The sequence below is a fragment of the Spermophilus citellus genome (assembly GCF_964194105.1).
Source record: "Spermophilus citellus genome assembly, chromosome: 3".
Taxonomy (NCBI): Eukaryota; Metazoa; Chordata; class Mammalia; order Rodentia; family Sciuridae; genus Spermophilus; species Spermophilus citellus.
In genome coordinates this window covers 4,656,583-4,673,687 of record NC_138184.1, presented here as the reverse complement: position 1 = coordinate 4,673,687, position 17,105 = coordinate 4,656,583, and the positions used below count along the sequence as shown (strand labels likewise).

The 17,105-nt window shown below is 48.6% G+C and overlaps 1 protein-coding gene across 6 annotated transcripts in view; it reads right to left on the bottom strand.

Annotated features, from left to right (window-relative positions):
• Nucleotides 1-17,105, bottom strand: part of ARHGEF18 (Rho/Rac guanine nucleotide exchange factor 18) — a gene marked incomplete at its 5' end in the record, with an annotated part of 74,650 nt that overhangs the window by 37,623 nt on the left and 19,922 nt on the right. For 5 of the 6 annotated variants that reach the window (XM_081286603.1, XM_081286600.1, XM_081286604.1 and 2 more), the window contains 2 exons: nucleotides 16,046-16,187; nucleotides 16,345-16,447. In XM_081286603.1, coding sequence (XP_081142729.1) covers nucleotides 16,046-16,187; nucleotides 16,345-16,447 — 245 coding nt within the window. Of the gene's footprint in view, nucleotides 1-11,126; nucleotides 11,275-16,045; nucleotides 16,188-16,344; nucleotides 16,448-17,105 lie in introns of those variants that run through there. The other variant, XM_081286605.1, reaches the window with a different exon arrangement.

Sequence of the window (17,105 nt, the reverse complement as noted above, 5' to 3'; positions counted from 1 at the left end):
CTGGAATGGGACGGGGGTAGGGAACTTTGAAAAGACTCACCAGTCTTTCCAGTCTGAACCTGCCCAAGGCAGGCTGAGCCCACTTTTCAAAGCAGGGGCTTGAACAACTAAGTCTCACTGTTTATCTGGAGTGTGGGTCATGCAGACCCCTCTCCCTGATCTGCAAATAGCACGGAGGATCATCATTCCCCTGCAAGATGCACCACAGCATAAAAAGGGTCCCTGCAACGACAGAGAGACCTGAGGTGAGGAGGACATTTACAAAGCTACACAGCCATGGCCCCAGAAACAAGCTCAAAAGCTTAACACTACTGTATGGGTTGGCCAGCAGCCTGGCCTAAAATATTTACTCTCTGGGTCTCTGCAGAAAGTTTGCTGATCCCATAGTCTACAACCAAACTGGCTTGTCCTGGAAGGAAGCACCTCTTCTCCACAGTCAGCCCCGCCAGGTGGCTCACTGATATGCCTGAAGTGCAGAAGGGATCCCAATAAACGAAGCCTAAGGTGGATTAACGGGGGAGTCATTAGTGAATTCCAGAGTCCTGAAACAGCCTGTGCTGTGGCAAACAGGTGGCCCAGAGGTTGGTTTCCAAGCCTCTCAAGTTCCCCATCTTAGGAATGCAGGTGTAACTATTAATCCCAGAACCTTGCAAAGACCTTCATTAGTATTCCACTTACAACTTCAACAGTGTGAGCTTGAATATATTTTAATATATCCTGCATCTCAAGGTCAGATTGTAAGACAGGTGCAGGGGGTGATGGCTGGTTCCAACTCTTTCCCTTTCTAAATCTATGAAACTTTTTGTTTTGTTTTGAGACGGGGATCTCACTATGTTGCCCGAGCTGTCCTTGAAGTCCTGGGCTGAAGTCATCCTCCCAGTCATCTTCCCGCATAGCTGAGACTTAACATGCACACCACTGCACCCCTGTTAACATCTGTATTTGGTGAAAGTGGTGTTTGAAGGCACAGGGAGAGAATAGTTACGTAGCGTATAGACAAACAGCGAAACATTTGACAGATTATAATATCAGGCACCTATTTATACTTTATAACAAGCTATCTTCAGAGAATAGATTCAAAAGCTTTCCAGAAAGAATCCAAGAGCTTTCTTCTTTCTTTCTGCAATTAACTGGCTTCTGCATGAGCCCAAGTTTACCACTCACTGTAACTTGAAAATACAGAAAAACTGTTATGCACCATAGAGAACCTAAAAAAACGAGCACTGTAACCAGCAGACTTCTCCTCATTGAAGAGTCATTTGCAATAGAAGGTTCTTGCGCTTGGCTGAACAGTGTCCCCCTCACTTTCACACCCACCCAGAACCTCGTGGCCTTACATGGGAAGACAGCCTGTGGGGATGTCTTAGGTAAAGATCCTGAGGTGCAATTTCAATTTTGGGTGGGCCCTAGAGTCAATGACTGATGTCTTTGTAGAAAAAAAAGAGAGGGAGACTGAGACACAGCAAGACACATGGACACAGAGGGGACAGACAGATAGGAGAAGCCCAAGTGAACAGGGAGGTAGAGACTTGAGAAATTGGCCACTGGCTACCTTCTAAAAACTGGAAGAGGCGTGGAAAAATTCTTCCCTAGTGCCTTCTGAGAGAGCCCAACCCTGCAGACACTTGATTTCAGTGTTCCACCCTCAGAACTGCAAGAGTTTGACTTTTTAAAAAAACTACATTTTTACTTGCTGATAGACCTCTATTTTATTTATTTATTTATAGGCAGTGCTCAGAACCGAACCCAGTGCCTCACACATGCTAAGAAAGCACTCTACCATTGAGCTACAACTCCAGCCCAAGAGTTTGCCTCTTAAGTGTTCCCCCAAAGCTCCTGTGTTGAGTGGTGGAGCCTTTAAGAAGTGAGACCTAGAGGGAGGAAGCTGGGTTCCGGGGCCTGGTCCCTGGAGGGGTTATCGGGTGGCCCCTTACTTTCTGCTTCCTGGAGGTGAGCAGCTTACTCCCCCATGCTCCCACTAGAGGTATTGTGCCACCCCAGGCCCAAAGGCAACAGGCCAGCGACCATGGACTGAACCCTCTGAAAGTGTGAGCCAAAGCAAAGTTCTCCCATGAGTTGGTTTATCTTAGGTATTTGTTAGAGTGGTGAAAAACAAACCCAGAGGCCATTTCTGCTGTTTTAAACCACCACTGGTTTGTCGCCGTGGTGATCTGCGGCGGCAGCTCTTGGAAACGGGTGCAGAGTCCGAGGCAGAACTGCCTGGTGTGTGGTGGGGTGCTTCATCCTTTTCACACATTTTCCTCCTGTATGTGCACTGGAATCCCCAGGTAGCACTTTGACATTATGGGCTGGACCCCATTTGTAAGTTATAAAAAATGTTTTTCACAAAATAAAACAGAATAGAAAATACCGGTCTCTTGAGGGTCACACAGATGAGTCTTCTTTGGTAAAACTTCTGGGTCACCGTTTACAATGTTCATTTTTATCATGGTCATGGTCAAAATGAAACTGCACCCATCTCAGAGTCCCAGCCTTTCTGGTCCTCAAGCTCATCTATTGGGAGAACCTTCTAGACCACTGGAAGGCCAGCTTTGTTTTTTTTCCTTCTCCCACTTTTGTGCAGTGCTTGGGATTGAACCTGGGGCCTCATGCAAGCCAGGCAAGTGCTCTCCCACTGAGCCACACGCCCAGCCCTGCAACCCTAGTCTTTAAAATCTCCAGGACAGGGACACTCAGTGTTTAGTTTAACCATGTAGAAGGCTTTTGGATCTCACCTTAGCTGTTTCTGTTTATTCTAGCTTTAAACCAGTTAGTGCTCCAATTTGGGCAGTATTTATGAGATAATGCAAGACTAAGAGGCCCTTCGAGCCAGGAGCTAACTCACTGTCACCCCAGAGACAGGACACGAATGAATCATCCACAGTCAGAGACACAGGATAAGGGTAACCAAGTGAAACTGACGCAGCCCCAGGGCAGCCGTGCTCCCCTCTGGCGCGTCCCTGTCACTACTGCTTCTATGTTCATGTTGTTACAGATTAAAACAGCAAAGTTCAGGCCTGGGTGAGCCTCAAAATGTCACGCTACAGAAGCCAGATACAAAAGGCCACGTAGGTTGTAGTCTTCCATTGATCTGAAATGTCCAGAACAGACAAATCCAGAGAGGGAGGTTGCCAGGGCTGGGAGGACAGGGTAAGGGGAAATGACAGCTGGGAATGGGATTTCTTTTGGGAGTGAAGAAAAGTTTTTGGAATTAGTGATGCTTGTACAGCTCTGTGAATAAATTTAAAACCACTGAACTGCACACTATAAAAGGGTGAATTTTATGTCAAATATAACATTACAATTAAAAAAAAAAAAAAACAACTGTGAACGACAGGCCTTTCCCCAGCAAGCTGGGAAGCCAGGTTGTGTGGCAGTGGTGGGGTGCTGCCCCTTGACTGGAGCTTTTAAAAAATTCTGAAAGAGGAAGAGATCCTAAAAGGAAGGTTTGATCTTCCTGCATATAAGCTGGGTGGAGCTAATGACAAATTTAGTAGCACACATTTACGAGATTTGACTCGTAATTGTTCCTCAAACTTCTGGAGTGGACCTCTATGGCATTTGTTGCTACACTTCATTTGTCACCGAGTTATTTTTTTTAAATTGCTTTAATTTAAGATTCTAATTTAATGTAATAGCTAAATTGTGTTCTCCACTGGCACCTGTGACAGCAGCTGCCTGCTGAATGAATGAGCACCGTGCCCTGACACCCGCACGCCCACCACAAGCCAACTAAAGGAGGAGCCCTGCTATGTCCCGGGTCCCACGGGTGAGAGCCAAGGAGTGGGCTGAGGAGCATCTCTCACACCCCAGGAGTGTGCCCAGGCTCCTGCTGGCAAGTCATGTGCTGCCACCCTTTGAGAGGAGACAGGGCCCTGGACCAGGTCAGAGAAGGGGAAAGGGCAGGAGCCTGCTGACGGGGCAACGCTGCCCAGCCCAGAGCACCAGGGGCCGCTGAGCTGCGAGCTGCGAGGAAGGCTGAAAGGGAGGGCAAGTGTAGGGACTCCCAGGTCAAGTCTGCAAGTTCAAGATCTTGGATTTTGGATGAGACACTTGGAATGTGAGCTTCCTGAGGGTGCTAGAGCAAATAACTAACAGTGGCCGAAATCAGCACAAATGTATTAGCCTGCAGTGCTGGAGGTCAGAAGTCTGAGATCCAGGTGTGGCAGGGCTGGTTCCTGCGGAGGTTCCAGGGAGGCCTAGTCCACCGTCTAGGGCCGCCTCACCCCTCCACCTTCACAGCAGGCAGTGTAGCATCCACCAGTCTCTCTGTCGCTGACCCTCCTGTCTGCCTCTTATGGGGACCCTGTGATGAAACTGGGCCACCTGGATAATCCAGGATGATCTCCTATCTTAAGACCCTTAATCACACCTGCAAAGTCCCTTTTGTCATGTGAGGGCGCCTGTTTCAGGCTAGCCTGTGGATGTCCTGGGGGCCGCTCCCCTCCGGCTGCCAGGCCAGTCATGGTGTTTTCACAGAGCAGTGTGTGGGGAGGCCGGTATAAATTACAGAACAGAGAGGAGACCTGCATGGCCTTCAGTCTCCAAAGGGATATTCCACTCTCCTTAACAACGTGCTGACACCTGTGGGTGTGGACAGGGCAGCCTGAGACCTGCAAGGACTCGGAAACCGCTGGAGGTGTCGCCTCTGGTTACATAAGCACGTTAACCAGATCACTGCTCTGCTGTCAGGTTGACTAGGTTTCCATCTCAGATGGACTCTGCATCCCTCAGCTGCCAGGTTCTCTGCCTCCCTCCTCCACCGGCCTGGAGCTGACAGCTCTAAACATTGTCCTGCCTCACCGCCCCCCCTCAAAACACTATAAACATGCCTGTAGTTCAGGCAACTTGGGAGGCTGAGGCAGGAGGATCATGTGGGGCCAGCCTCAGCAACTTAGCCAGACGCTGTTTCAAAAAGTAAGGCGCTGCCATATAGCTCAATGGCAGAGAACCCCTGGGTTCAAACCTCAGTACTTAAAAAGCAGGCAAGAAAAGAAAAAAACAGACAACCTTGGGATGCAGCAGAGGTGGGGAGAAGAGATCTGTGCTCTGGGGGCAGAACACAGCTTTCTGCATCCCCACTGAAAAATACCCTTTAGAGAAGCTGATCATACCGATGGATGGCAGCACCTGTAGGCTGCAAGTACTGTGTCACCTGGAAAGATAACAACCTCTGGTCCTGTCATCTTCCTGGCCCAGCTCACATCCCCTGTAGTGACTGGAAGACACTCCTCTCTCCCCCCCACACTGTCACCTAAGCCCTGTCACATCTATCTTCAAACAGACCTGAATTCTGTCCTCTCTCCATTCTCCTTCTTTCTCCCTAGGTCACTGTCCTCAGCCTCTGCCCTTCCTGAGCCATCCTCCACTCCAGATGAAAACAACCACAGACTTCTCTACAATAACATGAGGCCTAAACGGAGCACACCGTCTGGGTGCTACTAGAAAACGGCTCATCGCTGTGTCCTGGCTCTGAGCTGGTGGGTGTGCTGTTCCCTCATCTGCCAGCTGCCGCTGAGGCTCAGCCCACCACTGTGGCTCGAGAGGGTTTTCCTGCCTGTGCTGGGGCTTCGCCCACAGAACTTTCTCTTTACACCTCTGCCTCCACCCTGGCCATGCTGGACTGCATGCACATGCCTGGTAACTGTCTCCTCCATGGTAGGGGACTGAGTCCGTACATGATTTTATCCCCAGTGCCTGGGCACAGCGTCCGACAGAGGAGGCAATCTGTTCAGGCAATAATCCAGGCCGCCGTTTGTGTTGGAAGTTGTTTCCTCTGTCTCTGGGGTTCTCTGAGCTTTAGTCCTTAACCTCTGGCTACTCAGTCCCAAGTTGCTCCTTAAAATTCTGTCCCATATCCAAACCCATTTCCACTGTGCTTCTAGCTCTCTTCTCACCTCTCCCTGTAGTTATTCATAGAGTTGTGCATCCATCACCATCGGTTTTACAATGTTTTTATCACACCAAAAAGAAACCTTGAGCCCCTTGGCTGTCATCTCCACTCTGCTCCCCCACCCTGGCCCCTGCCAACCACAAATCTGCTTATTGTCCTCATGGATGTGCCTGTTCTGGATGTTTGGTGTAAGTGGAGTCATACAATCTGGGGACTTCACTAAGCTTGATGTTTTCAAGGTTCATCCACATATTGGAACTTCAATCCTTTTTATTACTGAACAACATTCCACTGTATGATGGGCCATATTTTATTTACCCACTACAAGATGGACAGCTGGGTTGTTTCTAGCATAGTGGAAATGGGTTTGGACAGGAGACAGACTTTTAAGGAATGCTGCTCTGATCATTACCCACCTGCGATGGTGCCAGTTACCATAAAATCAAAATTGATTTCTCGGTTTTGATCATGCAAAAGCAGTAAGCATTCAGTAGAAACTGTATGATGACATTATGTTAGTTTATTAAATGAGTCTTCAACTTAACAATGGACTCATCAGCATGTAACTCCATGGTTAAGTTAAGGACCACCAGTAAGGGATTTGGTAGCCCCGTGGGTTCCTTCTTTTCAAGCATATACCTAAGCTAGAATTGCTGGGTTGTGTGTTCATTCTGTGTCCAAGCTTTTGGAGAACTGCCAGACAGTCTTCCACAGCAACTATACCATTCTGTATTCCCACAAGCATTATATAAAGATCCTAATTTTTCTATCTTCCCACCTCTCTCAGATTTCTCTTCATTTAGGACTCCCCAAGTGGGTACCACAGAGGGTCACAGGACCCAGCACTAATCATCCTAGCCTGGAGTTGTGGACACCGCAGAGCTGCTTTCTCACTACCTGCACTGTCCACAGATGCTCAGCTTCTTGCTCTACACTGCATCTGGTCAGTCACTCTCCATTTCACCCTGGTAAAGGGACTACTGAGTACATGGACCTCCTACTGTGTATGACTTCATGATTTATTATTCTTTCTAGATTCAATTTTACTCTTTAAACAAACCTCAGCAAATTAGAGTTATCCATAAACACTGCGTAACTGGGATGTCCTTGTATGCAGGATTACGCTGGACTCCTGCCAAGAATCTGACATGGTCCTCTCCTTCCTCAGCCCCATGTTCCAGTGGAGGGGCTGCTCGCTTCAACTGCTGCCCTCTTTTGAATCTCTCTCCTCCTGAATCCCACTCATAAGATTAATGAACTGGTAAAATGTAAATGTGCTGGAATTAGATACTGAGGATAGTGGCAAATTCTGTGAAATATACTAAAAATCTCCAAGTAGTACATTTTTAAAAAGTGAATTTTATGATACATGAACTGTATCTCAATGAAGCTGTTATACTAAAAAAAGTGACATAATTCAAAATTTAACTATTTATAATGTGTTTATACTCTCAGTGAAACCTCTAGAATATTTTTTCAAGGTTTGATCACAAATCAGTATGTTTGCTACTTTGAACATAATTAACTACAACTTTATGCTTAGTTGAAATTACGAATCTACCTATACATGGGAAAACAGAGACGCAAGCAAGCTGAATTTAGTATACACAACTTGATATGAACACACACAAAAAAGCATAGCTGCAGCTGAGACCCCCCAAAGGACATTATTTTAACCAGTTTTCCTCCCTCCCCCATCTGCTGCATTCCTCCTCCAAACAAATTCCTACAGGCAGCTCGAGAGCCGCAGACTGGAACTGTTTTGCACCTGGAGAGAGGGTTTTCAAAAACAGCAGCTCTGGATCACTTTGGGGGGAAAGTGAAGTTTACTTAACAAGCAACAAAGAAACAACGATTGGCTGGACTTATCAAAGGTCTCCGGGCTTGAAATTACTTAAGATAGCTGGAAGTGAAAATGTTTCAAAAGTCACAGATGGAGTTTGAAGAAATGGAAATATGACCCAGCATATGTGAACCAAGGAGACCTTGACACAAGATCAGAACTATGTTAAACATGTGGGAGGTAAACACCCAGGGAGGCACAGCTGGTTGCCACAGCCCTAGTCCCTGGGGCTGGTGACAACAAGTGCAGTGGCTGGGGCCTTAATTGCTACTATGTGACAAGAATGAAAATTATTCCACAGCTATTCATGAGAAACAACCTATGTACCTCTTCAATTCACAAAGTGGGGGCTTTCTCAAGTCAATTTACCAAAAAGAAAAGAAAGAAAGGAGAGAGAGAAAGAATTACAGCACCTCTTTTTCATTTCTCTATGCAATTTAAAAGTGAAATAAGCCACACAAAACCAAAACAAATTGCCTTTACAGGAATATAATTAATTATGGCTTTGATTAAATTAAAATTAATTTACTCTTATTTGCTATAGAACAAATGTCTTCATTTTTGTGTTTTCCTCAGAAGGGTTCAATGACCCACAGAAATAGCAAAAGATTGATAAGTGTTAACCCTGACCCAGTTCAAATGACACCCGAGATGCTTAAATTTTCTGGATCCTTTATTACTTGGAATGTCGACCTAAAAATACAGGTCTGGAAATTCACCTGAGAAAATAAGAGACCCAGACTAGCTAAAGAAATCCTTAGCAAGACAAGTGAAGCAGGAGACATCACTATACCAGACCTTAAACTATACTACAGAGCAATAGTAACAAAAACAGCATGTTATTGGCACCCAAATAGGTAGATAAATGGTACAGAATAGAGGACACAAAGACTAACCCACAAAATTACAATTATCTTATATTAGATAAAGGTGCCAAAAACATGCATTGGAGAAAAGACAGCCTCTTCAACAGATGGTGCTGGGAAAACTGAAATCCATATGCAACAAAATGAAATTAAATCCCTATCTCTCACCATGCACAAAACTCAACTCAAAGTGGACCAAGGACCTAGGAATAAAAGCAGAGACCCTACATCTAATAGAAGAAAAAGTAGGCCCCATCTCCATCATGTGGGATTAGGCCCCAACTTCCTTAATAAGACTCCTATAGTGCAAGAACTAAAACCAAGAATCAATAAATGGGATGGAATCAAACTAAAAAGTTTCTTCTCAGTAAAATAAACAATCTGTGAGGTGAACAGAGAGCCTACATCCTGGGAGCAAATTTTTACCCTTCACACATCAGACAGAATCTCTAGGGTATATAAAGAACTCAAAAAGCTAAACACCAAAAAAGAAAAAAAAAAAGAAAAAGAAAAAACCCAATATTATAAATGGGCCAAGGAACTGAACAGACACTTCTCAGAAGATGATATACAATCAATCAACAAATATATGAAAAAATGTTCATCATTGCTAGCAATTAGAGAAATGCAAATCAAAGCTACTCTAAGATTTCATCTCACTCCAGTCAGAATGGCAGCTATTATGAATACAAACAACAATAAGTGTTGGCAAGGATATGGGGGAAAAGGCACACTCATACACAGCTGGTGGGACTGCAGATTGGTGCAGCCAATATGGAAAGCAGTATGGAGATTCCTTGGAAAATTGGGAATGGAACCACCATTTGACCCAGTTATCCCTCTTCTTGGACTATAACCAAAGGACTTAAAAACAGCATACTACAGGGACACAGCCACATCAATATTTAAAGCAGCACAATTCAAAATAGCTAAATTGTGGAACCAACCTAGATGCCTTTCAGTAGATGAATGGATAAAAAAAATGTGGCATTTATACACAATGGAATATTACTCAGCAATAAAAGAGAATAAAATCATGGCATTTGCAGGTAAATGGATGGATCTGGAGGAGATAATGCTAAGTGAAGTTGGTCAATCCCCCAAAAAAAAACCAAATGCAGAATGTTTTATCTGATATAAGGAGGCTGATTCATAGTGGGGTAGGGAGAGGGAGCATGGAGGAATAGACGAACTCTGGATAGGGCAGAGAGGTGGGAGGGAAAGGAAGGGGGCATGGGGTTAAAAATGATGGCGGAATGTGATGGTTATCATTATCCAAAGTACATGTATGAAGACATGAATTGGTGTGAATATACTTTGTATACAACCAGAGATATGAAAAATTGTGTTCTATATGTGTAATATGAATTGCAATGTATTCTGATGTCATATAAATTTTTAAAAAAATTAATAAAAAAAGAAAAAAACTACAGGTCTGGGATTGGGTACCTAGGCACAGGTTATATAACATTATGTTGGGCATGCACCATATGCCAGGCATTCTGCCATACACCTTACACATATTTAACCAGCTGAATCCCTAACTCACCCTTATTCCCATTTTAAAAATGGAAGAGACTAAGGCTTGGTGAGGGTACAGGGCCAACAGGTGGTGGAACTGACACCAGAATCCAGGTCTGATGTGACACTCAAACCTATGCTCTTGACATTTCCCACTACCGCTCCAGGATTAATCATTCACTCGGATTCCTGCAAAAACCATCCCCAAACCATCTTCCCTTGTGGGACTGTCCACATATTCGGGAATTCTGGTTAAAAAGAGAAGGGACCCTTGAAAGCTACAGGCTGGAGTTCCATCTCTCTGAGAACAAGGCAAAGGGGGAAAAGTTTTGCTCTTAGCCTTACTTCCGTGTTAAAACTTTGAGAAAGTTTTTACCCTCCCGGCCAGCCATATCAACAGAGCAACAGGTAAAAGGTAAGGGGAAGACAGCTACAACAAAACACTCAAGGAATGGCTTCTCATTCCCGTCGGCAAGGTAAGCTGCATTGCACCTGCTGAGTTTTTAGCCAAGAATCTGGGAAGAAGCGTAGGGAAGAACCGAAGCACACCCGCTTCGCACGATTTTGTACCCAAACGCTCGCTGGTTGGGAGGACATCTGCTCCGGGGTCTCAGAATTCTCCTGGGAAGCCTAAAACACTAGGGCGCTGATTTCTGTCCTGGGTATCTCTTCATCTCTCGTCCTGCCCCCAGGCACCCCTGACCCAGGAGCAGAGGCTGCAGGCGAGCGACCTTTCCTCTCTTGGAGGAGAGGCTGCTGCGCCCTAACACTGGCTGGACAATGTCTGCACCTCTGCAACTGCATTCGCCACCCAGAGTCCCCATGCATTGAAAGGGCAGCCAGAACCGGACACCCATCCATCTGCCCAACGTAGTCTACCGGGCCGGCGGGAGGCCTGAGGCAGCCCCGGGGGGGGGGGGGTCCGTGCCCCAGGCCGCCCCCAGGGGGACTGAGGCCTCCCCCGCGAGCCCAGTCCTCTTCGGGACTGCCCCGCTGCCCTCACCTCGACCCGGTTCCCCGCAGGCCGCTCTCCTCCCGCTCCTCCACCACTCTAGCCGCAGCCGCCGCCGCCTCCGCCTCCGCCCGGCCTCAGCGGAACCACAGTCGCCCGCAGCTCGGAGCCGGAAGCGGGAGCCAGCAAAGGGAGAGCGGCGCTTGCGCGACCCGCCCGGAGGCGTGGTCCGGAGAGGGCGTGGTCACAGGGGCGTGGCCTCGAGGCTGGTAGGTCCCCGCACCTGGGACTTTGCCTTAGGCTTGGCGCCGAGCGACGGGGCGGGGCGCGGCGGGGCGGGGCGTCGGCTCCGCGGAGGCGCGGGGACCCCACGGGGAGGGTCCTTATGGTGAGGGCCACGGCAGCCTATGAGGCGGGTCTGCGGGGTTGGGGGCGTTCCTTCACAAGAGGCGGGCCAACCGGAGCCAGAATATCGGCTGGGATGGGAGACCCTGTGTGGGGCCGGGATGACCGTGTTGCGGGGATGACCGTGTTGCGGGGATGACCGTGTTGGGGGGATCCTGAGAGGTCGGCGGCGCTGGGGTCCTGGGTGATTCGTGGAGCTGGGGAAGGGACTTCTATTTTGAGGGACAATGCGGGCCTGGGGGATCTTGGGGTTAGGGGAGCCTGAGAGGAAGTTGGAGTTGGGAGGATCCTGAAGGAAGATCAGTGGGGTGTGTAGGGGAGGGGGCTGGGGAGGGCACCGGGGGCCTGGGATGTCCGGGGAATGGGGAGTTCCTGGTGGGGGGACAAGGAATTGGAGGCATTTTCTAGGGCCAGTGGGAGCCCAGGTGATTAGCACGTCTGAGGAGGGAATCCTGGGGGAGGATCCCCACAGGGTGGAGGGATGTCTTGGGGGATCAGTAGTGTGTGTGTGTGCGCAAGCGCGCGCGCGGGGCTGGGGTGTGCGGGTGGGGGGAGGCCGCATTTGGCAGTATCTAAGGGGAACTCCTCCTCTGGCAGCAAGGATTAGAGAGGGCAGGGTCTGTTGACAAAGCCCAGCATAGATTACAAGGTGGATCTGGGAAAAATGAGTCATATACCTCACAGGTGTTCTCGGACACCCCAACACAGGTAGCGTCAGCTATCCCAAATACATAGACACCCAGGCAAGTGCCACCAAATACTCCAAACAGGCTTCCAGCCACCCTGAAATATGTCAGACACCCCACCTAGATCCGTTGGAAATCCTCAAACATTCAGGTGTAAAAATCAAGCCAAATATTCTGAAAGCACCAGACACTTCTACTTAGGAGCCAGCAGATACCCTCAACAAGCTTTTGGACACTCAGAAACATATCCAAGACCCTACATGGGAGCTTTCAGTTACCCCAAAACACACACCAGATATTTCCAATGCAGATGTTATCAGACACCTGCAAACAGGTGTTGAGAATCTGAAACATATTCCAGATCCCTCCTTGCCAGGTGCTGTTAGACTACCTGTAGACATGCCAGATACTGCCACAGTGTCAGTCCCCCAGGTGCCATTACATTCCAACCCTGAAGCTATTTGTCCAATCCAGGTCCCTCCCACCCCAGGTGGGGCAGTTGGGCAGTAACCAGGAGTGGAGCCCAGTGACTCTCAAAGTTCAGGCTGGTTAATAGGCCAAGAAGATCTCCCCAAACCAAATTCACTTCAACACACACAGTTACATTGTCAAGAGCTCTCAGTATGGAAGTTGGTGTGGGGTACGGTGTGGGGCAAGTGATAGCACTCAGGTTAGGTCCAGACTTTTAGTCAAGAGACGGAGCATGTCTAAGGAACAGGAGGCTCCAGAAAGGTACAGACATAGTTCACCAGACAGTCCTTCCCAGTGGCCAGGTCATGGAGTCTGGGTGGCCAAATGGTGGGAGAGAAGTGGAAAGGTAGGTGGGGTCAGACCCTGAAGGGCATTAAAGGTCAGGACCAGGAATAGGACTATGTGGATTGGTTTCTGGGAAAGCATCCCAGCTTTCCCCTGGAGACCACCTGCCCTAATTACCTGGAACATGACCCATTCTGTTTACCACACTGCCAGTCTGCTCCTCTATATGACAGTCACATCTGGCCCTGGATACCTCTGAGGCATAACCGGGGGCACCTGTTGGAAATGAGGTGCATATACTGGTGGTACATGCCTCCTGACACAGGTGTGAAGGGGGCTGTGGTCAGAGCACATGATTTAAATGCTTGCATTGCCTCTTGCTGGTGAAAGACCTTAGATGACAATAGCAACAAACACAATAATGATGGTGATGGGGAGGGGGAGGAGGGTGACACATGGTACCACTGCCTCTGTGTACCAGGCACTGTTCGAAGTGCTACCTTTTACACACACTCAAATCTTCCTTGATCTCAAACGCTATATTTGTAAGGGACTTATTGCTCCGCAGGTCACGGTAAGCCACCCTGCTGGGTTTGCTGCTGGATAACCTGGCTCAGGGGTGAGCCCTCCAGTAAATATTTCCACCTTTGCAGGCCCTGCTGCAAACTACTCAGTTCTGCCATTGTTGTCTGAAAGCAGGGACAGGTAATACGTGTACAAACCAGTATGGCTGTACACTAACAAAATCTTATTTATGCACTCATGAAATAGTACAAAATTCATATTTCAGTGTCCCCAAATATTCATTTCCAGCCACTTAAAAATGTTAGGAAAAAATTCTTAGCTTGCAGGCCATACCAAAAGCTGGATTTGACCCTAAGTGTGCCTGAGAGTGGGAAACTAGCCTTGTTTTAAGAGAAAACTGTAGACACTGAGGCTGAAAACACGGGTGGACAGGAAGATTCCTAGGAACAGTGGTTCTCAACCAGAGGTGATTTTTGCCTCCACGGGCATTTGATAATGTCAGGAGACATAACATTTGTGATGGTGACAACAGGGGGGCAAAAGAGGTTGCTATTGGCATTGAGGTGCCAGTCAACATCCCTGCAGTCTGTGTACTGCCGTTCAGTGCACAAGTTAGGTCTTCATGCAGAAGAATGAACTGGCCCCAAACGTCTGCAGCGGAGGTGGAAAAACCTGCCTTAGAGTAGGAGGTGGCTTGTAGCCAACTAATGCCATCCAGAACACTAGGGGGATCTTGTGAAAATGCAAATTCTACTTCCATCAGTCTCAGTTGGGTTTATCTAAGTCCCCTAAGGACAGTGAGACTGCAGGTGAGTGGCCCACAAAGACACACAAGTCCTTTAATGACGCAAAAATCAAGCAGAGAGACCTCAGGGTTTTTTTCTGAGAAGCACTGAGGAAAAAAAAAAGGAACAGAAATTAAAGGACAGTGATGAACAAGGAAGCAGCAGTGCAGGTGATAAGTGAGGGATTTGGCTGCACCTGTTCAAACAAGCACTCTCAGGAGCAGGCTTCCGGCACCTGCTCTGTGCATGCAGGCTTGACTCTGGATTTCTGCCCTTTCTTCTGCCAACATCCCACCTGCCCCTTGAATTGGATGCCTAATAAAGATCCAGCGAACCCCACCCCCTGCAGAAGAGAATAGAATAACAGGAGGAACAGGAAACTACCTGCTACTTAAAATTAAGGGCCTCATAATGCTCCGGTTGTCAGCACATGCAAGACTTTGCAAAGCTCATGCAAGCCTTGGCTGAACACAGCTCATGTATCACAAAGTTCATTGGAGATCACCTTCTGGAGAGAAAGCTCAAAGCTGGACATCAGTGAAATGCCCGTAGCCCCTTAGTCAGCAAAATAGCACTCTGGGAAGAGTGGGGACAAGGAAGAAGGAAAATACCCAAGGCTGGGGCAAGCAGAGTCAAGAAATGCAAAACCTGCAGCTCAGGTCAGGAGGAGGCTCCTGCCCAGTGGGTGAAGAATGTTGCTTTCACTGCGCGGTCTGGGTCCACTCTAGGGCCTGCAGTTATCTTATTAGCCTGTTGAGTGTCATCCAGGACAATCTCAGAGGGGACTTTGGGCAACATTCAGAGACATTTTTGGTTGTCACAACTGGAGACAGAATGGTTGCTATTGGGGAGGGGCCAGGGATGCTCGGCAGCCCTCCATGCTGAGGAATTACCTGGCCCTGAGTGTTAGTAACGCTGAGGTCCAGGAACTTTGAACTTGCCTGAGTCCTGCCTGTAAACAGTCTGCAGATTGGATCCTCAATACAAAACACACACACACACACACACACACACACACACAACCAGAGAGCTCTTCTTTCAGAGCTTTTGGAGCCTGATGCTATTTCTGAGCAGAGACTCTTGCTGTCCCCACCACGGAGAGCTCCAGGGTGGAAGGCCTGTTTTGGGTTCCACTGTCCCTTCCCCCCATTCATATGTTGCGGTCCAACCCTCCTCAACACCCAGTACTCCAGAATGTGCCCTTTTTAGGAAATAAGATCTTTGCGGATGTACTTAGTTAAGATGAAGTCACATTGGAGTAGGGTGGGGCCCCTAATCCAACATGACTGGTGTCCTCAGAGAAAGGGGAAATTGGGACCCTGGCGCGCACACAGGGAGAACATCATGTGAAGACTGGAACTGTGCTGTCAGAAGCCACGAGAGGGACCTGGAACGATCCTTCTCTGGCACTTCAGAGGGAGCTGCATCCTGGAGGTACCTTGATCTCAGACTTCCAACCTCCAGAACTGTAGGGCGATAAATTTCTGGTGTTTCAACCAGTGGGCACCTGGCACTTTCTCACGGCAGCCCCCTCAAAGGAATACCTTGTCAGAACCCAGAGTCTGCAGGAGGACTCTTATAATAACAAAAGTGGGTATGTAAAGGGAATTTTTCCAGTTCTCAGATAACCCAAGGGGCCCTGTCCTCAGGGCCTGATCCCCAGTTCTTACCTGGGAGCCGCCAAGATCTGCTGCACAGGGCAAGGGTGAAACAGAGTGAGGCTATTCAGAGCAAAGGTGGCCGAGAGAGCAACTGGAAGACTGGAAAGGAAGACAGCGGCTGCCTCCAGGGACTGGATGGCCGCTGGACTCACCGGAGCTCAGGAAGGGTTTGCTGCAGAGCGGGCAGCTGGAGTGACCCAGGAAGGTTCCTCGCACCAGCTGGTGTCCGTTGACACACTCCCGCCTCTCTCGGGCTTCCTGAGTCTTGTCCTTTACATGTGCTGGGCTCTTCCCCTGTGTGGGACAGAGGTGGGTCACAGGATGCCCTCTGTCAGGGCTGGTCCTTTCATACCCTGTGCATCAGCCCCAGCTTGAATCCCAGGGCTCCAGGGTCAAGATGGCTCTGTGGAGCTGAAGAAGGAGAAGAGAGCCCCTGGCCCAGCCCCCTGACCTTTTCCTTCTGCCTGGTGACCCGGCTGCGGAGGGAGCTCAGACTACGCTTCACCCTGGTGCTCTTGTCGTTCTTCTCATTCTTACTGGCACCATCCTCGCTCCTGGGGGCAGGGGAGGCCAGTCAGAAAGGGGCTGCAGCCATCCTGGACTCTCTCCCCTGTGACGTCCCAATCCTGTCTTACTCTTTGCAGGATCCCTGGCTCCTTTGCTCATTCACTCAACAAACATGTGCAGGGTTTGCAATGTTTCTGGAGCCATGGGGCCTGGGTCTGCAGAGGGAAGCGCCACATAGTCTCCAGCTTGAGGTTCCAGCCTGGGCCAGAAATGGCTCCATCCACCTCTGACCCCTCCCTCTAATCCACACCCACACCTACCTGCCTCAGGTCTTATTGGTATTATTGGTATTAATCCTCCCTCTCCCACCAACACCGTCACTGTACGTCTCCCCTAAATGACTGCCGGTACACAGTCATTTAATAAATATTTATAAGGCTGGTGACAAACAAGCCAGCCACGCTTCTAGCCCTGGCAGAATCTATGCCCTGGAGGGAGACTCTGCTCCTCCAGCCCCCATGGCTCCTGGAACAATGCTAATCTCTATAAATGTTTGTTGAGTGAATACGTGAGTGTGAGAGAGAGTCAGGGACCCTCTGTCCTGTCTGAGGTCCCTGTCCTCTGTCACCATCACTGATTATGCCCGAAGTCCCATTGCTGCTTAGGATAAAATCCGTGCTCAGGAATCCTGACCCAGGGATGCCC